General features: G+C 40.2%; 1 protein-coding gene across 1 annotated transcript in view; it reads right to left on the reverse strand.

Moving 5' to 3' along the window:
* USP10 (ubiquitin specific peptidase 10) overlaps positions 1–24272 on the reverse strand; it is a 44664-nt gene that overhangs the window by 18877 nt on the left and 1515 nt on the right. Inside the window, exons 2-3 of the mRNA XM_041458718.1 lie at positions 7403–7471; positions 4277–4322 (exon numbers count right to left, since the gene is read on the reverse strand). Of these exons, the coding sequence (XP_041314652.1) occupies positions 4277–4322; positions 7403–7471 (115 nt within the window). The remainder of the gene's footprint in view (positions 1–4276; positions 4323–7402; positions 7472–24272) is intronic.

The raw sequence follows: 24272 nt of genomic DNA on the forward strand, positions 1-24272 counted from the left end.
TCACAGCAGAATCCTGCACATAATCCCAATTAAATTCCCCTCATAAGAAAAACTATTAAAGTCCAAGGTCTATAGGAATAATCTCTATTAAATTAATTACTGGATAATTGCCTATAAGATATGGTGTAATACTTACACCATAATAATAATAATTCCACACTTTTTTCAAGCCAGTCTGTTCCACTGACAGTTACAAAATCCAAGCCTTTCCCATTTTAACTTTTCCAGATGTGAGGTTTGCTTTTTGAGAGGCTGGGTTTGGTTTTTCTGGTGTGATTTATCATAACCAAACATTTACCATAATCTTTAATAACTGAAAAATATATTTATTAATTGCATGGAACACTACAATTAAAGCTTTTGAGCCTCCAAGCTCATTTATATGTTCTTTAATTTTATCATAATTAAATGCATTACCATGTGAGAGTAATGATAAATGTGAATCCAGGATTTTATGACACACAATACAACACATTCCTCAATATAAATCAGCATTCATCTTGTATATAGGAGCTGTACTGAAAAGTTATGAACAGGTCTTTTCCTTTTATTGATTTATTTATTTGCCCTGGAACTAAATATTCTCATGGCAGGCTGCAGTATCACTAAATATTTTCGGTCACCAAGTTCTTCAATTTCCTGGAATTATTATTATAATGTATGTGTGCTTACTGGAAACAATAAATACTTCAGCTACAACTACTTCTGTAACTACTGAGTAAAGATATAAAATTAATGAAAGTTTCAGGAATTTTGAAGGTAAGCTGGCATTTTAAAGCTCTGCAGGTCTTTAGGATATGTACGCTACTGTTTCAAAGACATTGCATTTTAGCATTTTGTGTTTCCTCAATGATGGGGGCTCAAACACATTTCCAATTTTTAAGACTTACGACAGAACCAAACAACAATAGGCACTAATTCCAAAGGAATTAAGTGGATACAGCACTAAACTTGAAAGATTTTGTGCAACTTGCATTATGCGTGACAACAACAAATATGTATTTGCAAGTACATCACAGACTCACTGAAAATGAGGTGGGTTTTTTTTAAACACAACAAAAAGCAACCAACAGTTCCCAAAAAAGAAGTTATCCACACACCTAAGGAAACAATCCTCTGGGAAAACAATCTAGTAGGGAATATTTTGATATATGACTTTCTATATAGAAGTTTTGCAATTCTGGGTATCTTCTAGAAAGATCTGCTAACAAATATTTTAGCTTTAAAAAATGTGAAAAGAACAAGAATCTGCATTTTTTAACATCAAATGAAGAGTAACAAACATACAATGTGTGTTGAGGTCTCACTTATCCATGCAATACCAACATATTATGATTTACTGAACAAATTATAAAGATGTTAATTGCTTTTCTGCATTGATCTACTAATCTGACTAAATGAGAAGCAAACAGGTCACATATCAACTTCAATCTTGCTGCCAGTCAGACTAAAGGAGACTTTTTAAGAATAAAAATGGGTAAAAATTCCATACACATCTGGTTTCTCTATATCATCTTAGCAAGAGAGTGAATTTCAAATTTCTAATTTTTAAATTTCTAATTTTCCCCCCCCCTCTCCTTGTGAGAAAGCATTTTTAACACCCTGTCTGCCATTCACCAACACTTCTGCAATCACTGATGAGCCATCAACACCCAGAAGAGAAAGCTGAAGTTCCTTTTTTAAAAAATCAGCAGCCTGGAGCCAGGCAGGGGAAGCTGTGCCTGATGTGCACTGGGAGAGCTCAGGCAGCACCTCCTGCTCCAGGGCTGGCAGTGCCACAGAGCCTGAGCTGGCTGTGCACACACAGCTCCAAATGCAAATGCAAAGTTTTGGGGGCTTTAAGGGATATAAATCCACAACAAAACCATTGCTCATTAGTTCATCTGTCTATGGTTCTTTCTACCCTTTGTTACAACAGCACAAAGCACAGGCAACAATTGGTAACACCCAATATTCCTCCAACCTTGAAACAAATGAATTACTGGGCACATTTCAAGTCCTACCAGCTCAAATAATTAATGATTACTTCTTTTCCAAAATCCAAGTTAAAGAAAATAGTAATTGCTTCAAAACAAAGAATGTGGTTTCCCTCCACGGGCGAGTCAAGTCTATCAGAGGCCAAGGTAAAAGCTGTCACCTCTGTACCCCTGTCCTGCTCCTCTGTCCCCAGCAAGCTCCCAGCACTTGTGTGACCCAGAGCTAACCCAGCAAAAAACATCATCTAAGGGAGCTTTTTTTTCTGGTTTTGATGAATTTATCAGTTTATTGTACACTAAACAATCACAAGAGCCCACTCAGGGCTAGTGGGCAGAAAATAGAACACATCCCTTACAGAACATCATAGGCTGAAACCTTGCCAGGAGCAGAACTGATGTTGTAGCATTTAACACACAAATTAGGAAGTTACAGCTCAGTAATTAATCTTTGTACCTTACAGCAGGATTAGAATAATAATACCAGTAGTAGTCTATGGAATGACTGGCAAAAGCTCATTTGCTGTAAGATTGTGTCAAGTTCATTTGAGAAAAATCAGAGGTAATTTTTTTTTCTTATTTGTTTTGACTTTACACTTTGCTTCGGGGCATCTTTGTTTCAATCTAGTTCACAGCTCTATTTCTGAATGGACTGAAACAGATCTCTGTGCCATGAACAACATGGCACACATATTGAAACAAGCACTAACAGATGCTCCAAGGACAGTCTATGTACAGCCCCAAAATCTGTGAGTGCACAGTACTAATTAGTGTGAACAGAGTTCTGCATATTAGAGCTTAAGCCATGATTTCATTACTCCTAGTAGGTGTTAACAGATATTCTGATTCTGTAATAAAGTTAAACACTGAATGTAAGTACAGAAAAAAATGAAGACTATGGGGAATGGTGACATGGTAAGTGTGTGTCATCATAAATAAATACAAATATTCTGCATAACCAAGCATTCCAGTTTAGTTTGCACAGCTTCCTATGCAGCCATCACAGTGATAATGTGCATGCACAGTACGGTGCAAGCTTGTTAAAGACATTTTTCAAGCAAAACCTAATTTGCTGTCATTACCTAATCTCAGGGCTGTGGGAGGGGGTCTCTCAAGGTCTAGGAATGATCTGAAAGACATTTGTACAAACCATCTTTCTGTATGGCTTGTGAACATTAAAATCCCAGTCTGAAAGAACAAAACTTAAATCTAGTTAGACAAAGAAATATATGACTGGATGCCCCTGTCATCAACAGACAATTCACACCATATGGTCTTTTTGAAGAACCTTTCCAACTCCTATTTAGAGCTACTCAGGGTCCTAAAACTGGTCCTGTACTAAATGAAACTCCTGAATTGTCAGAAGTGCTGCTGATCTGCTCTCAAATGAGACTTGTGCTTCTTTCTGACTGCCCATCTTGTTCATCTTTAAAAGGAAGGCTAAAGTCTCTAAGCACAATGATCAGGTGTTCTTAAGCACTAATGTGTAGTTTGGTCCTCTTCTGAGCACTTTTGAGAAATGTTCAGTCAGATACTTCCATGATTTTCTAAGGAGATCTGGAGTCATTTTCACATACATCTGTCTAAGTCTCAGCTTCCTTGCTCTCTGGTCCAGGGAAGGAACCAAAAACTAATTTACCTGCTGCTTAAAATTCTGTGGAAGTTTGGTTCAAACTATTTAAAGTGAGGACCCCTGGGCAGCTCCCACCTACCTGTGCACTTCTTGCAGCTCCAAGTAAGGTCAGGTTTTAAGAGGTGTGGGTTGAGGCAGAGGAGACCTGTGAGCGTTACAGCTTTAAAAGGGGAACTCTGTAATTCATTTTTACATCAAGTCACACTTTCATCAAGAGATTAAAAAAACCAAACCAGGATTCTCCAGAAAAATAGCCAAGCCAGGCAGAAACGAGAGTCAAAGGGAGCACAGACCAGAGCACTGCTTGCAGAGCAGTCTTGCTGTAACTGTTAGAAAATACTCATGCTATGGCTCTTCAGCCCCCCTCATTTTCACAGCCACATCCCACAGTGTTTCCACAGGACTCTGACTGTGTAACAACAAAGTGAAGGAGGAATAAGATGCCCACTGTAATTAGCTGAAGTTCAATGCAGGATTTTCAAAACCTCTCACAGCTATCATTCAGTGAAGTTTAAAAATCCAACCTGCCTAATATATGCCTGTGTAGGTGCTGAGCAAGTTGTAACAATTGTATTTAAAGAGAGGTTACAGTAAATCTCAGGAAAGTGTCACAACCTCAAAGTTTAAAAAAAAAAAAAAAATCTTGATTTCTTACCATCATGAAACTTACCTGTGGATTTAATACCACATGAAACTGTTTCATTGTATGGGGGGAGCTGTACAAAAAAGAAATGAAACTTATTTAAAGGCAAAGCAAATCTATGAACATTTCATATCAGTTTCATATGAAACATCCAAATCCTTTTAAAATAACATCATAATTGAGATTTGATTTTCGGAGAGGATGCCTTGAACTCATGCTGCTATATTTACCAAATCCCACACTGCAGCTCCAGGCGTCCTTGCAGATTACCACAAGTACTGAGAGATAAAGATTATCTTGGTTACACACTACAGGCTCACCAGCCTCTCAAACAATTCACCTCCCAGCATCTTTCTTCATCAACCCATTTTAGGATGAGGAACATATCCTCTTTTTAGACAAAAGCTGCAGACAAACCAAACTGGGAAAGGATGAAACAAACCTTTGCACAGCCAAAAATCACATTAAACCTTTTGACTCTTAACCTGCTCCAGGGTGGCCCTTGGAATTTCAGCTAAGGTGGATCCTTGAACACATTGATCATGAAGTACCACAGCACAGTGTGAATAACTCTTGTATAAACAATGCCATCAGTTTATGGACTCAGGGCTGACAGAAACCTTGCCATGGTGTAAGCACAGGTGGGCAATTCCTAACCCCCCCTCTCCTGCCCCTAAACCTCCTGAGCAGCTGAAAGCTTCTCCTGTGCCTGCAGAACTGGCAGCCACTGTCACTGCATTCCAGCAGCTCCTGGAGATCATGGAACTGGTTCTGCAGTGGGAGGCACGACACTGAGGGGACAGAGCAGCTTTACAATGCTACTCTAAATAGCTCCAATGGTGTAACAAATAAAAGATTTCTTTACTGAAGTTTTCAATTCCCTAAGCTACAGATACTCACATATCACCTTTTTAATGCACTGCAGACACAAGTGCATCAGAAACAACAAGAAAAATACTCCAAATTCCACTGCAAAAGTATATAAAAAATCCATATGCTGTAAATCCATTTATGAACCTCAATACATCTTAATGTATCATCTTTTCAAGCCAAAAATGAGAATCAAAGGGTCAAGCTCCATATTAATTTTGAACACAGGTTCAATACAATTTTACTTAGAGTTTAAAAAATTACTCTAAATGTCTATAACAAACAGTTTATGATACACCTTGCAATTTTTGTTTTTATCCAAAGCAAAGACCTTCAGAGAATAAGAAGATTTTTAAAAAGTAGTCAGCCTCTTGGTCCCCAATCTATGAGATTAATCAACAGCACCTCTGCAAAGCTGACTTGTTCCATGGTCATGTGAACCATCCCAGCTAACAGGTAAGGGACAGAGCACGTGTCAAAAATATCACATGTAAAAGGGACATTTTAGACCACAGAATCACACGGAATCACAAGGCTGGAAGAGACCTTCAAGATTAAGTCCAGCCCAGCCCCAACAGCTCACCTAAACCCTGGCACCCAGTGCCACATCCAGGCTTTGTTAAACACACCCAGGGATGGCGACTCCACCACCTCCCCAGGCAGACAATTCCAAAACCTTATCACTCTTTCTGCAAAAATCTTTTCCCTAATGCCCAACCTATATTTCCCTTTAGCTTTAACTACTCCCTTGCCAGAGTCCCCCTTGGGTCTGTGGTTAAGGGACCTCAGAGGGACAGCAGCACACGTGGGGACTGTCCCCGCTGCTGTCCCCAGCACGATGTGTGTCAAACATCACTGCAGCACTACCATCTCTGGCTCATCCTTCTTGGATTTCACCCTGCCTTTTTCAGACCAATTTTTTACACCAATTAGTGTAAAACTAATAAGCATCATTTTTATTTCATCATCCAGGTAATTAAAACATTGAAGTGAACCAGATCAAGGACAAACTTAAGGAACTTTGTTCAACAGCTCTTTATTTTGACAGCTAACCAGTAAGTGGTACACTGAGAAAATGAAGTCACACTGGTTCTGGTTCTGCAGGTTCATACTTTGAGAACAGCTTTGCACAAGTCAAGATATGACATTTTCATCATCCCCAAAGTAAGTGTTGAAAAAGCTGATGGGGGCACTTCAGGTGACACTACATGGGATGAAAATGTCCCACTGCTGTGACTGCAATTATGGTGGGAGAACAGCAGGATCATCACAGCTAACAGGAATTACCTAAAGATCTCTTGTGCTTCCACAGACCAGAGACACAGCTCCCCCCCAAAAAAGATGAAATGCTCTTTTTCCTTTCTGAACTTCCCTCGCTCCCCACCCCATTCCCCTTGTGCCCTTTCATTGTTCAGGAGTTTATTACACTAATTATCCCTGGAAAATTCAGCTACAGGAAAGTAAGTCACATTAACAATGGTTTGTAAACTGTGACAAAAGGATTTCCCCATCTACAGCTCAAGTGTTTGTTTCCTTTATGTTGAGAGGGCAGGATGGAAGCATGACCGAAATGTCTGAATGGAAATGTCTGGAGGAAATACATGGAAATGGACCCAGAGGAAAATTATTTTTCAAGTCTGGAGATGAGGACAATGGGCTAAAACTCCTCCCTATAAAGGAAAATGGTTTCATGATTTTCTACCAAGAACTACAGAGAATAAGAGCCTACAATACCATGTGAGTGTGTAATGAACTCCAACACACAAAGACAACTGTCCCCACTGTGGTTCTCTCTGTCACTAATTAGTTCATTATTAATGCATTTCTCAGACCTCACACACAGCCTTCTCTGTGAGCACAGAACTCTGTCAGCAGTGCTCCACCTGACAAAAATATTAACAATCCCTGTGCTTCAAAAGCCACCCAAGACTTAGAAGCCCACCTTACAACCAAGAACACTGCTGGGAAAGTTCTCACTATCCACCTCTTTAAAAAAACCATCAAAACTGAGGTACAGGGCTGGAAAATTCATCACCAACATCTCACCACTACTGTCAGCTAGTCCAGCTCGGAAAGATGACAAGCAGAAAGTGGAATCATTAATTTATGTCTAAAAATTGACTTAATATCCACATATGGAAAGAAGACTACTGAATAAAATTTTCAGTTTGTAAATTAGCAAGCCAAGTGAATGACAAATATTTGTATTGTTGTAGTTCAAATTCACAAAAGACATGGAGCTTTCAAATGTTATTTCTAAAACAAGTTTAAAGTAGATCTTACCTCAACAGAGCATCGTGGAGTCACAAAGAACTGATTAAATTCATCAGGGCTGAACTCCCCAAAAATATACTAAAAATAAAAGAGAAGGATCTTTGTTAAAGAACTATTTATACAATTCATAAATTCATATCAAAATCCATTAGGATACTAGAATTCAAAAAGACCCATGTTCTGGGAGTCAGAAACTCTACCATGCATCCCAACTCCCTCCTGGTTCCTTCCTACATCTTTAGCGAAGAACTTTAAGCTCTGAAACTGTAAGCAAAGCATTTTCCTTCCAATTCCCACTGGAGATGATCTCAAACTGCTCCTCATCCTGTGACCAGTTTAAAACCATGTTTGGGGTACAGCTGCATCAGTTCATACAAGCCCCAGGCAAAGGCTGGTTTGCCTTCTGAACCCACCCCTCACCACATGAGAAAAAACCAAGAATTCCTTCTCCAGAGCTGTGCTAAACTGAGGACAAGACTCCTCCTAAGTGTATCTGATGGCACAAAGAACTGAAACTGCTCAGGTGTAGGAAAACACAAAATTCATCAATTCTGTTATACCTGTGCCTGAAACTCTTAATGAACCTAAGATAAAACATCTTTCCCCAACATTATCTTTCTGCAGCTTTTCAGATACTTTGCATCTAGATACTCTCTGAAAAAAAAGTAACTAACAAGACCACAAAGAAAACTACACTAATGAGAAATTTAATTTACAACAAACAAAAGGCCTGAGCTGTTGGCATTTCACAGCACCTGGAAGTTTCTATAAACTTCCACTCCAGCTGTAATTGACTGAATAACACCCAAACATTCAGGACAGAGATACCAGGACAGAAAGAAGTTAAACAAGGAGCTGAATAAACTGACAAAATAGACAAAGGACTGAAAAACAACACTCTTGGCAAAAAAGCAGGTCAGTCTGGCCCAGTACATCACAGCCCCCACTCCAATTAATCTCCGTGTTCTCCCAGAGCCATTCTGGACAATTCTCTGCTCTCCTCCAGCCTCCCACCAGAAAAGCTTTTTCAGCAGTGTCGAGTCTTGCTCGTGGTAAATCCTTACTTTGGCTCTATCGAGACACAACAAACCAGAGTGGGAGCTGAGCCAGAGAAAAGAATTCCTAAAATCTGGGAAATCATCTCTTCTGAAGTGCAGGCTGCTGCCACACACTGCACACACAATAACCCAATCACAGATTTTTTTTCCAGACTTTAGGTGGTTTATTCCAATGGAACTTGCTGTTTACATGACTCACAGCCCTCTACATTCATAAATCTCAAAGCTTAACTGAAAGCCAAATTCCACAGCAATTACAAACCATCATTTTCTTACACCAAAAGTGATTTATACACACACCACTTTCACGTGTGGCAGAGTGTGCCCATTTTAATGGCCTTCAGGTTTTTTAAAAAACTAGTAATGTAATCTGGTTTAGACTACAAACAACTGAAACAGTCAAACCAAACTGGAACATCTGTGATTCAAAGGGTGAAACACAGTTAAACATTGAATGCTTCAAAAACTCTTCTCTCAGCCAACTGCTGCCCACCAAGGGAGAATCCAACACCCAAACCCAACAGATCCCTAAATGGTACCTGAATGCCTTCACAGCTCCTGGCACAGGACTCAGGCTTGGTTTATACTTTCAGTATAACCAAGGCATTTTTATTCAGCAACATATGAGCTAGAATTTATCATATTCCAAAAACAAACCTAAGAAAATCACTCGCTGACTCATTACTAAAATTGTTTTAGGAGATATTTTTGATGCTGTCATGCAACAGAACAAAACAATCATCTCAAGTACAGTCTCTTAAAAGTTATATAAATCCAACCCTAATTTCTCCATCTAATAATATAATACAATACAGTAATTTCATTAACCAGCATTTTTAAGCAAAGTATCACAGGCCTGGTACTTCTTTCTGAGCTTTTTTAATGAGGAAACACAAGACAAAAACTAAACAAAGTGATCATTAATACTTTATTAATTATCTGTTTTAATGGTGTATTCATATAGAGAAATTTGTGTCTATGCAACTCTTCCTGTGGAATTTAAAACAGGACTTTAAGTATTTACCAACATCTCATCCTAGTCAGACTAAAACTCAAAAAACCCACCCCTATTTGGGCTTGAAATAAACAGAACTTGATCTGATTTGTTTTTATTTACCAATGCTTCACACCAGCATTAAGCCACCAGCCGAAAGATCCCTGAACAATAACTGAGAGAAATAATGTTTCCAAATAAATCTTAAACAAACATTAAACCTGCCCAGTTTAACCAACCTCCTCTGCCTCCAGTCAGCCTCATCTCTCCAGAAATAACTTCTGCAAGCTGGACAGGATTCTCTACCCTTTTTGATACACAGCTACGCACTTGAGTGAAAAAGAACCGTGATATCACATCCCTTGGCAAGTATAACAACGCCTACCAAAAAAAGACAGGATTCAGAGGGGGAAAATGTATTTTAAGCAATTTGAAAGATGCTGTAACTCCCTGCCTGCTGTCCATCCATCCATCCATCCCAAGGAATCCGTGTACCTGGCACTTTACAAGTTACCTGTGTAAGAAAATATTAGTTTAGTTTTAAAACAACATCAGCATTGCTGCAGTACTTACCCTGTACCATTAATTCAAATTTTGAAGGCTTTACAGCATCTTAAATGCCCAAGTAATAAGAAATTTTAAGCAAGAGCAGACTAAGATCTCACAAAAAGTAGCACATCCTTACAAGAATAATTTCATTATCAGCATGAGCTTTTGGGGTCCTAGCTTATTTGTACCCTCAGAACTACTCCACCTAACCTCAAAAGTCTCAAAGTTGCCTTCCTTTCCAAACTGACAAATAAAATCTAAGGCTTGGAACATCAAACATTTAATTAAAGTACTTACACAAGCTACTCACGATCAGCATTAATTTCTCCCCCACTCTATAAATAACATTTTAACACATGCCAGAGATACATCAGCACATGTTAAAATCTTGGCCAAACTCGTTTCAGATGGTTTCAATTCCAATTTTAGTATTTTCAAGTGTGTAAGAAACACACACCCATTACAACTGCATCAGACTGATGCTTTAATGCCATTTAATACTTTAATGGGGCAGCTAACCTGCCCTATGCTGTCCCAATCTCTGGTCCTGTACGTCACAACTCTTCAAGGTCCTGGTTGGGGATAACAGATGGACTTCACAGCTCCAAGGAACAGTGGGAGTCAGACACAGACAGCTCAGGGTCAGCCCTGGAGCAGGTGAGAGATTGTGCTGTGCTGGATATAAGCTGCTTGTGCTGCTCCATCACCGCTGTGCCAAAGCAGCAACAGCCTTTCACCTGCACCAAGAACTGCACAGCCCTGAGTGAAGGTCGGGCACTGCACGTGAGCACAGAGCTCACCTGGCCCAGGCAGCAACGGCCAGGCCTACTCCCATCAGTAACACAAACTCAGGGCGCCTGGCAACATAAAAACCCAAAATATTTTAAAGTATCACCCGTGAACAGCTGAGGTTTAATTAACAGCTCTACACAGATTTTAAGACCAAAAAAAATATATTTCTCTAACACTGTTTAGCATTCAATTCCTCATTTCAAAAACTGATTTTGATTTATAGCCTCAGACAAAAATGCAGCTGCTTGAAAATCATCTTAAACAGCAGTCAGTGGTGTCAGTGTTCACTCGCAGGAGGACATGGATAAAGTTTAGGAGTTCCACTCTTACACCAACACTGAATGTGTAATATAACAAGAACACTGGGAGAAAGTTCTGAAAATTTCCAACTGTAACAATATCCCCAGACTTACTTTTAAAGATACCTAATCCCTAAGAGGCTTAATTCAGTCCCATCTGCCCTCCCTCTCCTTTCAAAGCCTCTCCACAGCCTCTCTCAGAGCTGTCTGTCCTGGCTCCTGGGAAGGAACCTCTGGTGGTTTTGGGAGCAGGTATTTCACTGCTCCCTCTCCCTGGATGATTGGACTCTGCAGAGCCACCACTGACCCTGCACTGAGTGTGCTCAAGGGTCCCTCAGGACACCTCAGCCCGGGGAGCTTCATTTCTGACACAGGTTAAAAGCAGTATCAAAACAGTATCAAACAGATCCCAGTGACCTTCCACTTGCAACTGTATAAAAAACCGGCTGGGAAATGAAACCTCCTCTGGGGGGAGGCAGGGGTGTGTGGGAACAATGGGGCTCTGTGGAATTCTTGCAAAGAGGGGATGGTAGATACACAGGACAGCTCTACCTCTGCTACGTTTCCAATTCCTCATCAAGGCTACCAAACTTCTCTGGGATGGATGAACACTTCCAAACCCAAAACACTGATGGATCTACTGCATTCTGCAATTCTCAGCAGTAACCCAATCTGACCATTTACCAGAAATGTACAGTGTTAAAAAACACACTAAACTGCCCATGATTTAACTAATGTGAGCGAACATACACCAACAGGATAGAATGCTTTGCTTACACTGCACAATCAAGTATTTATGTATTTCTTAAAAGTGTAGCATTTTTGAAATATTTTTTTCTATAATACAAGTTAGGAACATTGAATGGATGAGACTATTAAAGCTGGAATAGTGTTTCCAGCTCACTCCTGAGCCTCTGGCACCAATTTCCATGTTCAGTCTGACATGCTGCAAGGAATCAAGTTGCCTGTTATTGAATCCCTGCCTCCCAACATTAATTCTCTTCAGAAAAATACTCATGTTAAACACCTTCCTTAGAGCAAATCCCAAATCCTGCTGATTGTCAGTCGCTGGTGTTTCCAGTCACAACAAAACTGGAATCAGTTTCTAACCTAATCTCTTCAATGTGATTACAGCAGTGTAACATCCAGCTGCACTCCAGAAGATTCTACAGCACTTGGAACAAATCATTTCATCAATAACATTCCCTTTACAGCTTCAAGATATTATCTGCAGCTAGACTGTAACACAAATTACAAAAAATGAATTAAACAAACAAATCTATCCAGGAAGATTTGTTTTCTACCGGTCAGAAATGAAAGTAATATATTTGGGTAATAACTCTGATCACTAGGCAACATCTCAACTATGCGGATAAAAGCAGCAGCAACAAAACTAATTCCAAGGAGGGGGAAAAAGATCCCAAAGGGTTAAAATACCTGACCTGCAAGCTCTGTCCATGCTGACTGGTTTTTGCTGTGGTCCCCCTAACCACTTTCAAAAGGAATGCTAATGTTAGCCCACTGCCTGTAACGAAATCTCCACTGGTGTTCCTGTCTAGCAGCACGAAGGCTGTCCTGGAGGAATAAAAGGAGGGTGAGTACGTGTTCCACAGCTGCTTGTCCTAGAAAAATAGGTAGAAATAGCACTGCTGCTGCATCATCATCCTGGGATCACCTGTGCTACAAGAAAGCCAGGAAAATGAAGTGCCAACTTTGGCTTTCAAAAAGCATTAACACAGCTTTCATCTACCACCCAACAGCTTCAGATCTTCAGTCAAATTAGTTTAAGCTGTAAATACTCCCACTTCAACTGCTTTTCCATAAAGGAGTTAAAAATACAGCTTTTACAGCTGGATTATTCCTTGCCACCACTAAATGTCTCAGCAGAAGGCCAAACAAGTCAAACTAGTTCACATTTGAACTGAAATGATGAAACAGCTGATGTATACCCTAAGCTATACTTATATATATATTATATATATAATCTTGGCCACCAAGTTACTCCTACAAAGTGGACTTACTCTTACAGCTCTGGGACAGGCTGCAGCAGAGCAGGAAAAGGAAGCATTCAGACAGAAGTGTGTTTTCTGGCAAGGAATAAAGGGCACATGCATATGACTGCACTTGGGGTTTATTAGCAGAGAAAACACTCTCTCATTAGTCATCCCTGCAGCAAACAAGGCATTGCTTCCTCACCCTTTATTTCTCTCCCAATTTCTCAAGGTTTTTTATGGAAATTGTAGGAAAAAGCAGCCTTCCCACAGGTTGTCCTTTCCTCTGAGCTGAAATTCATCAAGTCTTACTACACAGATGATTACTCAACTAGAGACAAGGTTCTACAAATTAACAAATATCAAGAAACTTATTGCTGAAATGCTTAAAAAAGCATGGACAAAATTGAAAAACAGGTTTGCTATTGGGGCTTTTTACTGATTTTAAATTTGCACCCAGAATCCCATAACCAGGAGCTATGAAAACCACTGACCATGTATTTACAGCTGTACCACAGCCTAAATAGTATTCCAGGCATAGCATATATCAATATACCCACGAAAAAATAAAGTCAACTTTTATAAACACAAACGTATGTAAATGAAGGCACACTTGAAGGTGGAGCAGTTGCATATTAAAACTTTTAACAGCTGAAAATGCAACAAATCACAAGCAAACTCTCAGTGAAGCTGCCAGTCCTTTATCATTAGCCTGCAGCTCAAAACTAGAACATTAACACGTCTCCATAGTGCCTGGAGAAAGATCAGAGCTAGGTAAATGTAGGTCACCTAAGCCCATGAGTCAGTGCAACTCTGCCTGCCCACCATTTAAGCTATCAAAGGCTCAAAAATACAGTGCATGACAAAACCTTTCATTTTCTTTTCTCCCCAATTCAGGGTTTTTTTGGGATGCTATTATAGAATTCTTATACTGAAGAAAGTTACAGATTTTCTACACGTTTCACATTAAATAATATAATAGGTTTTATTCCTTCATAAAAAAAAAAAAAAAAAAAAAAAATCATCCTCAAAAAGTCATTTTCTGGTCAGAGGAAAAGGCAGATCTCTGGCTAGCAGGGAAGCACAATTGTGACTGTCACATTACTGGAAAGACAGGTTTCATGACCAAATGACCCCTTACAGCCTGATGTGGATCTCAGCAGTTTATCCTGAATATTGTAACTCAAATACTCACAAAAGCAGAGCAGGTTGTACTTTTTTTATCAATTAACGTACTTCAAATCAAAGCAACAAACTGAACAATAACCATAGAAAATCCTGCCAAAAGACCAGCCAATTTCTTACACCCAAACAAGTTCTGTTTATGTATGCTCCTCATTCTATTTCAAATAATGAGGTGCCTGTTGGCACTCCTCTATTTCAAACAGCAGCTGCCACAAAGTGCATCCAGCCCAAGGAAGTTGTCTATAAAATGGTCAGTGTAGTGAGCAGGGGAGAGAAAAAGGGAGTGCAAGAATAAAAACCAACCCATGTCACACAGACACCACTGCATTTCTCAGTGAGCTGTTCCACAAAGGCTCCTCCTTATCTTCCCATGTCCAGGACAGCACTAGCAGAAAACATCTGCTGCTTCACATTTCAGATTTGCCCCAGCTGATGGATTTCTGTTCCACAAAACAACAAAGAAAAAGCCCACCAAAACAGGCGTGATCTTATTTTGCAAATAATGACAGTATAAGGAGAGCAGTGCAACTGTAGCACTCGTACAAGACCACAGAGCAATGGCCCCTGACAGGGGAACTGTACCCACATTTTATATACAACTTTTAATTTGCATCCTGTGGCACACCATCAAGTGTTCTTGATGAGAAAACACCTTCCTCTGGCACCCAAGGCAGGAACACACATGAAGAACAGGCATTTGGGGACTACAGCAGGAATACCTGCAAAGTGCATTCCAGGCAAGAGCTGAGAGGGAGGTAACTGAATTGTGAGAGGTGATTACATCAACTCTTGGCTCTTTGGAGAGCAAAAGAAGGAATTTCTGACACCTTTCCACCACCACTACAAACCCACAGAACATCTGCCTGTGATAAAGAGAAGTAGTAACATTTTCCTATCTGTTTTCTTGCTATGTTAAAACTAAATGCAAGCCAAACAAAAATACTTTCCCATCACAATCTCCAAGCCTGCAGTCCTCACAAATATCAAATGAAAAATAAATACTTCCAAACGGGGAGATCAGACCTTCCTCGGTTCTGAATTCAAGCACAGCAGTTGGTAAAAAACCTCTGGCCAAGGCTCTATCTCTTCACACCCTCTAGAAGTTTGGAAAAAGCAGCTCCAGGCTGGCTGCTCATAACTCAGCAAACACATTTACTTCAAGCTCTGCAGGCTCCTCTTGCACTGAACTAGCTATTGAGTCTATGTGCAAATTGGAAACTCTCCCTATAATGAAGAACAAAAATAATTAAGACTTGCATTATTCTGATTTACCACTGCATGATAAGCTCTGAGGAGAGAGAAGCTGGAACATGAAGTTCCTCAAGAACACAGCCAGTTTAACTACTCTTTATTACAGGTGGAGCAGGCAAAACAATCCCTTAGTAATTTTATCTAATACTTCCCAGCAGAAAACCCTTAGTGCTGGCCCTTTTTTTTTTTTGCTCTGCCAAACTAAAATCATTAGAGCTGCAACCCTCAGTGCCAGATACCTTCAGTGGGATAAAGTTCTAAGAGCACAGTGATAAAATCCTGCATCTGGAGAACACTGCTCGGGCTACATTAAATAGCAAAGTGCCTTGGAACACCTCACAGCTGTCCACCCAAGTTCCAGGCACGCTCCATAAAGCCACCTTTTTTCTGTGGTTTACAAAATCTTTCTTTTGTAAGCTAATCTGAATTTTGCAAGCTAAGATCCTGAAGGATTGTTTTCCACAAGCTTCTCTCAGTTCCTCAAGGTGGAAAAGCAGCCCATGCATCTTCCCTGCCATCCCCAGAGTCTGCAGGATCCAGGAGCCAGCACATTCCTCCCCTGGCCAGGCAGGATGCTCTGGGCTGCCGGAACAAAGCTTGGCTTTCCTGGAATGGCTTCCAGCTCAGAAACTGCAGCGCTGCTTGGCACGGCACTGCCCTGCCACTGCAAAGCCTTTCTTCTCTTCTTACTACGTCTGAGTTTACCTCACAGGCTGCTTTTATCCTTAAAATCCGTGGTTTAAAGAAGTAAAACCAACAGATCTAGACTTGGATGAGGCTATTAAAGAGAAAAGTCAGAAATAGAGCTCTAAAAGTGCAAGAATGTGACTTCTAAGAAATGAAACTGATTAAATATGGGCACACTGTAAGTAGTTCAAAAATATCCAACTGGCTTGATGAGGCCAAAGATGAGGAACAAGAGTTAGATGAAGAGCTGACAGAGGATCTGAAGTTATTGGTAAGGACAGCAAAGGAGAAAAAAAGAAATTGAGAATGAGTTTTGTGCTTGCCAGACCACTCTCCCTTCCAAAACCTGAACTATCACCCAAGATTCTGGAGTCACGTAATCCTTCTGCTGTTGTGAGGAATCTCTTGAACGAGTCACCCACACAATGCTTTTCATAAGCAATTACTCAGGGCAGGATTTAGGATGGCTAAGATTAGGTGAGGCAAAAATTAGCTATCTGGACTCCATCCTGACAAGGAACACAGATTAACACTTTTGGAAAGCAGCTAAGCCCACCTGCCCAGAACTCATATGCCTCTTTTGATGGCCTAACTTCACACCTCAACCCTAAATTTTTGAAGAGCTGAATGCTTAGAACATTTTGCTGGATTGACAATCTCATCTCTTCTCCACAGGCTGAATGATCAGCAAGGTGATTACAGTCAAACTGAGAAAAAATTATCCAGATTATTTTTTATTTATTTTTTCCACTGGTGGAAGGAGTGTTAAGGAACTGAGGAACCAGTGTCAAGCAGAATACACAAGTGGCCAGGAACAAGGAAGAACGAGACTTTCCCCTCTGCGAGTTGTGACCTGCCAAAAATGGGTTATCTCATAAAGAAACAGACAAAAATAAACCAGAGAATATGTGAAAAACACAATGGTTGGTAAATGACTCATGGGGATCACAGAAATTAAACACAACTACCACTACAGAACAAAGGCTCCAATATTTTAAGTTCTGTATCAGCTGAGTTTGAGTTCTAATTCTGCACAGGTTCTTGTTGTGTTTTCTCCTGAAGGAATTCCAGCCCCTTCCAGGACTCCACCAGATGACACACATGGATGTGGGATGTGCCATGAGGACATCATCCCATGTTCTGATTCCCACAACATTCTCAGTCATCCACCTCCTCTATCAGCCCAACACGTGGCAGGTGGAAACCTGCAAGGATCTGACAAAGCCTGTGACAGCAACTTTGTATTTTGAAGAGGTTTGCAAGTTAAAAAGAAAATTGGGACACCACACATATGCCACCGCCTCCCGAGACAGTTTTAGAGCTTAAGTATCTGCAAAACAATTTTATGTAGATGCAACATAGCTGTTAAAACAAATGTACAGATTAATACACTGCTGCCACCAAGCCCCAAACAGTAAGTATACTAAACACTCATATTTTTAAGTGACAGCATTAAAAATTGGGTATGAGTAAGGCAGTCTGTGTACTGCAAGAAAAAAAAGTCTTAAAATGGTCAAAGTTAAGCAGCTCATTTCAGAAGATTACCATTGATAATGCTGCTCCTTTATGTCTTTCCTTGTACAGCATCTTCTGTCAGCAGTCAGAATTCTTTTGCACATATGAATGAACAGAATGCACAAAACAACACTCCAGATATTTCCCAACACATTTACAGTCTCAAAGACATTGAAATTCTATTGCTTTTTGAAGGTAAAAAAGTGATTAAACCAGAATATACTGACAAACTGATAAAGCCCCCAATGCTCAGAGAGCAGAGCACACTCACAGCTCCCCGTGTACCCTCCAGGCAGGCAGGAGTTGTGTCACCACTTCCTTGGCCTGCTCATCCAGGCAGCTCAGGAGGGAATATCGACACCAGCAGGAGCACAGGCAGCTCTGCTCTGGCCTTCAGCTGCCTCCGTGCAGGGACAGAGGCAGGAGCAGCTCTGTCTGCAGTGTCCCTGCTCTCACCCACAGCTCCACCAGCTCATCTGCAGCTCCAGCATCTCCTGCTCTCCTCTCCCTCATCCATCCATGGCTTGGGAGACCCCACAGAAGTACTATCAAATTGTCATCTGGCCCAGTGTAAGCAAGGTTGAGCAATGATGATGAAACCACACCCTCAATCCTGACACTTCTGCACACTCTGAACCTGTGAGACTTTCCACTTCCAAACCACACCAACTTAGAAGAACATGCTTCTCATGGGTTTGTTCACTGCCTCCTTTGGTCCCAAATCTAATTAAGAGATCTTGCAAATCATAATGACAGTCCGTAAAGCAATGAATTACACAGTTGTTCAAAGTTGCCGTTTTGCAAATAAGGCAGAAAACACAAACTGAACTAGCAAATACAAACTGATTTAAGTTTCACATTAGTGATGTCTGCCATTATCAAATATTGCTGGCTACTCAGTAAACACACTGGATGTGCTGGACACTCAGACCTGCCAATAAGCAGTTGTTCACTATTTATAAGCATTTTTTTATTTCAAGCTGTCACAAAATAAATAAATTTAGAGCACACATGCTTAAAATTGGTTTGCATACCAAATAGATAAAAACCACCTTTGGTCTTAGCTTCTCTCTTTCCTAACTATAAAAACCCATGAGAAATTCACACCAATTATGAAGTCACACTACCATGAAAACACACAGGCTGCACAGCTCAGCCCCACTGGAGCACAGCTGCTGCTCAGGAGGGACCCCTCTGAGCCCCTGGTACCCACCACTGCCAGCAGCACAGAGCCAAGGGGAAAAATGTGCACAGCTGCCCACCCACACCACTGCAGGCTCAACACCGATGAGAACCTGGGGAAATCTCTATTTCAAGGATGTGATTACATCAAATCAGAAAATCATACCAGCCTTAATGTGACAATCATTAGTGCCAAGTGTAATACACCTCCATTGCCTTTACCCTCTCCAAATCAGGAAACTCAGCTCTGGCAACACCTGGAACACCACGGCAGCATCTGCCACCTGCACTCACAGCAACAGGAATGACCACCACAATTCAGCACTGTCTGGACTATGGTGAAGTTCAAGAGACTGAGACCATGAACCTGTCGACAGGAACAAATTTAACAGCTTTATTTCTTCTGCTCTGAAAGCTGACTGCTCCTCTTTCACACTTCTGACTCTGCTGCACTTTCTGTTGCTGGCAATGCCAGGATGACAATTTCACGTATCTCATTCTTGCCTGCTCTGAAAGCACACTAACTGCATAACTCATTTTTCATTGTTGTTGTTTCAAGTTCTGTTAGGGAGTTCTCACTATGTGTGATGAAATGTGGAAGCCTAAACTTCTTCTTAAGGGCAAGGGTCTATGGTCACAGCTCTTAAGTGAGAAGAAAGTAAGTACTGCCTAAGTAAGTGGAAATTGCCTCAATAAGATGTCCTCGACTTTTTTCCAACTTTGTATCAATTAAATACAGCGCTCCACAGACAATTTCAAAGAGTTGTGGTTTTGGTTTTGTATCCCAAAGGCAGCAGCAGAACAGAGAGTGAGGGTTTCCATGCTGTAAGGACATCAGAGTGCTATTTCTTACTTTCTTTGGTCAGCCAGCTATTATTAGAACCCATAAGATTTAATGGATAGACTAAGTACAGTGGAACTCGAAAGAACTTGATTCTTTTTGCAATTCAGCTGTTACCTGTGCTGACAATGACTCTTTTCCTTTCTGCTTGACTTCCCTCTCCTTTTTACCCTATCTACTCACATTTAAAATGACAAGGCTGTCCCACACTATGTACAAGCCTCATTTTGAATTAAACACCCTCCCTAAGTAACATGGTCCAAAACCATTATTTGAATACAACTAATCTAATTGTCCGCCTCTACCATTAAGCAATTAACTGAACTTTTTCCACTTCCCTCTCCATCCAGCCTAACGCTTGCACCAAGAATTCAAGGGGTTATCAGTATCTTACTTATTTTAACAGGTTGCTATAGTACCTACAAAGACATCCCACTCCAACAAGACAAAACATTTTCACATCAGAAGCCTTCACTTCTTTCTATGAATGATACACGACTTCTGTATTTTGAGTTACAGTGGCAAATCCATTGCCAGCCTGCAACATTCATGGGGAAAAATGAGGCAGGAAATCTGTGAATCACTACAGCAGGCTCTAAACGTTGTATGAAAAAACATGCCCAGTGCACTGGGAGAATAACTCAGCTATTTCTGATGGTTTGCTCAGTGGGGTTCAAACAAAATAAGGAGTCTTTCATACACAGAATTTGTAAGAAGAAAACCTACTTTCCTGCACGTTTTTTTTTAAATGCATCTTTTCACACAACCTTTAGAGACATGCTCTTCTTTACAACTTCTTACAGATCGTGCATTTTTCTCCTCCACCTCAAAGCTGAGCCTCACTTGGGGTATTTACTTTTTTTAACAATGTAAAATAACTTCAGATCCCTTAAGCGGTTTTCCAGTTTGTGTTAACATTACCCTCGATGGCAGCTCATCTATATCCCTTTCTTTCCTACTATAATTCCAATGCAAACAACACAGTGCTTCTTTTAAAGCTTCCATCCATGACATGAATTCACATACAATACTACAAGCAGCAAATTCCCCAAAGTGCTCCTGTGCATTTCTTTCCTAGGGCACTGACATTGGTGGCTACCACAGAATCTCAACAAGCCTTTCTTGATTTGAAAAACAGATGTTTTTTTCACAAGGTGTATGATTCAAAGAAGCCTTACACAAACACTTTGTTACGACTACTGTGATTTAATCTTCCTCCTGCCTAACTACAGGTGAAGAAAAACAGACCTTGTAGCACACACCGAAGATCAATAAATCGTATGCTGTCAAACAAGGAGGAAAAGTTCTTACACATATTTAAAATATCAGGAATATCTGGAAATAAATTAGGCATTAGAGAGTCAAACACAAAATGAAAAGACTAATGTACTTCAAAGTTTTACTCTATTAAAGCATTAATGAATATATTAACATGAGTACTAACAAAACAGAATCCTTTCAAGTGTTTTAAAAATAACCAACACAGCCCCATTATTGGAAATACTTAAAACAGTCTTAAATACCTATGTTACAATTTTATAAAACAAAAATAGGGTTCAGAACCCCAGTTTTAAAATATCAGACTATTCTATTACGGAATGTCTGAATACACAAACACACACACATGTACACACACACACTTTTTCACCACGAAGCATAACCCTTTGTTCCCTAATCCCCAGTTGTATGTTTAATGATCACACATAAAACACTTCCATCAAAAAGCAAAACCGCAGTTCCAGCATGTTTAATTCTTTGGAAATGAACATCTACATTGCTGAAATGGCATTAGAGTGACAAATGACTATAATCCAATGGCCCAAGGCCAGCAACTTCTATTATAACAGATTTGGCAGTTTTGTACGACACAGCATGTTGTGTGTCGATCACTAAACAGAAATGAGACTGCTCAGTTTACCTACAAACAAAACCCCACTTAAATTTACAAGTATTTTAACAGCTACATGAATGGAAACACCAGTATGTCTGAGCAACTGCCTACAGAAACTGGATTTATTAATAGGTAAATGGCTGGATCCATTCTAAGAAGTCTCCAGATCAGTGCTATAGTCTAGAATGCACAGAATAAATAGCAGTGATTCACAAAACCTGTGGGTTTTAGCCTATTTGCATGCTGCCATATAGTTCCAAATTTAAGTTCTATGTCAGTTTTCCCAGACTTCCTTTTTTTAAGTCAACCAACCCACATTCACCCACTTTACTCAGTGTGGATTCACCATTCACATTTTAGAAAGGCAAATGATCCCTTCTGGCTACCGAAACTCCCAGCTTCAGCTGCAGCCTGAATTCCCAAGATCACAGAAGCCTGGAATAACTGCTCATTCCAGGGGCAAAAGATGAGCCCAGACCTTTCTGAGCAATGAAAAAGAAGTGGGGAGAGACAAATCCAGCTTCTTCAGCCCTTTAAAACACAGGACAGCAACTGAGCAGCAGCAGCAAGATGGGGCACTCAAACACCTCCCTCCAATTCCACTCCCCAGCAGCTCTTTCCCACGGCCACCTTTTATTTGGTGTTCAGGGTGTCCCCCATATCTTCAGTGGATTTCACAAACGTGACAGAATCCAACTGCCCCATCCCCAAACGTTTCTTTCTGCCCATGAGGACACTCCAACACTACACATATGTGCACAAGAAACTCATCCAGCTGCATAACAACCAATTTTTGGACATTATTTTCGAGACATCGATTTTCTAATCACCAAAAACATCAGGCAAGACACTGCAAAGGCACCACAGCACAAATGCCTGCAGGCTGCTGCCCTTTTTTTTTTTTTTTTGTCTTCTAGAAAGAGTCCTGGCTTAAGGAAACACCAAACTACACCCTGCCAGGGAGCAGCCCTCCAAGCCGGCCATAAAAGAGGCAGTTTGCAGTGCAGTGTTTCAGGGAGTCAGGTTGCATGCCGGGTTCCGAGTTCCAGTTCTTCTGGTTGCCAGGCCAGACACAAGCTGGGTGAGGATGAGCAGCTTAGGAGCTTGTTCAGCTTTTTTTCTCATCTCAAACCTGCCTGGTTTTCACTTGAGCTGGGTTTGGGGCCAACGTGGTACATTTAAAATGGCACCGAGTTCATTTGACACCACAGTAATGGTGGAAGAACAAAACAAGCATAAATGATTCATTCTGCTATGGTATCCTTTCTTCTGCTTAACTTGTTTTCACAGGATTTACAAATGATGCATCTGTATTAATTCTTTCTATGAAAAACAATAGAAAAAGTGGCTAAAACAACTGTTTATACAGTTCCTACAAAGTTTTAGTCTTTTCAAACAGGGAAATAGTTTTTAAGCTGTCTTTTTTTTTTTTTAAGAGATTTTTAGATACCCTTGATGACAAGTGGTTTTAACTAGATCAGCTTAACATCTTCAGTGTCATGGAGCAGTACAGCAGGTTTACTTGTAGCTCACCTTAAAAAAAGGACAGATTGTGAATACAGTCAGCACACACCCAGCAGACCCACACAACACTTAAACCTCTCATGAGATGATTATGAAATAGTGACAGGGAATAGAGGTACAAACACCAGCAACAGCTGAACTGTGCTACCAAACACTTCTGTGCTTGCTGAGCTGGCCACCCAAAATCAATGGAAATATTCGATATGATGGGGTTTCAGGAGTCATTTGTCACCATGTGCAAACTGACTGATGAAATATTTCTGCCCACTATTCCATGAATCCATCCATTGGCAGAAATCTGACTCTGCATTTTAGCTGGAGGAGCAGCAGGATTTTCTTGAAGATGTTTTTTCCCCATGTGACAAAAAATGCCTCAATGATGGTACACCCAAATTAGAGATGTAGACAAAATGTGTTGTTCTTCTATTTCTGCAACATGACATGAACATAATGACTCAATAATCTAATTTATCTTGCACTTAGAACAGGCAACTTTGTTCAAAACTTTCTTATTTTTTCTACTGATCTGTAACACTACCATCCTAAAACAAAAAGGAAACACCTTACACATGTGCAACTGCATCCCTGAACTTATCTTCAGGCTTTTCATCCCAAAGGCTCCAAAACATTGTTACCTTAATTCAGCATCACAGCACTGTTCTGGAAGATGTACTCACATAAATCCCAGACAGTATCTCAATAACTGGTTAAATTTGAAAAAAAAAAACCAAAACCAGGTTGTGTTTAGTAACATGAACAAAGCATTAGCTAAACAATATCTTACAAATGTGTTTCCAAAATATATATGTTCCACATTATATGCAAACTATCTTAAACAAATAATATATTACAATTTCAACAGCAACCTCACGAAACCTAAAATCCACCTTTAGCTACAGAGGGGGATGATTTAAAATAGTCTGTGCTCAAGTTGCTATTAAAGATGAATTTACAGCCCAGTTTTAATTTCAGCAATGGAACACTTCACCATAAACTAAATCATCAGCCTAACCTTTTTTTGTTTTAAAGTACACCAACATAATTATCTACAGACGAACACAAATCCTTAATTCCTCCAAATCATGAAATAAGCTGCATTTTAAACACCAAACTCCTCAAA

This window comes from Pyrgilauda ruficollis, unplaced genomic scaffold (assembly GCF_017590135.1).
Source record: "Pyrgilauda ruficollis isolate IOZ18807 unplaced genomic scaffold, ASM1759013v1 scaffold13, whole genome shotgun sequence".
Taxonomy (NCBI): domain Eukaryota; kingdom Metazoa; phylum Chordata; class Aves; order Passeriformes; family Passeridae; genus Pyrgilauda; species Pyrgilauda ruficollis.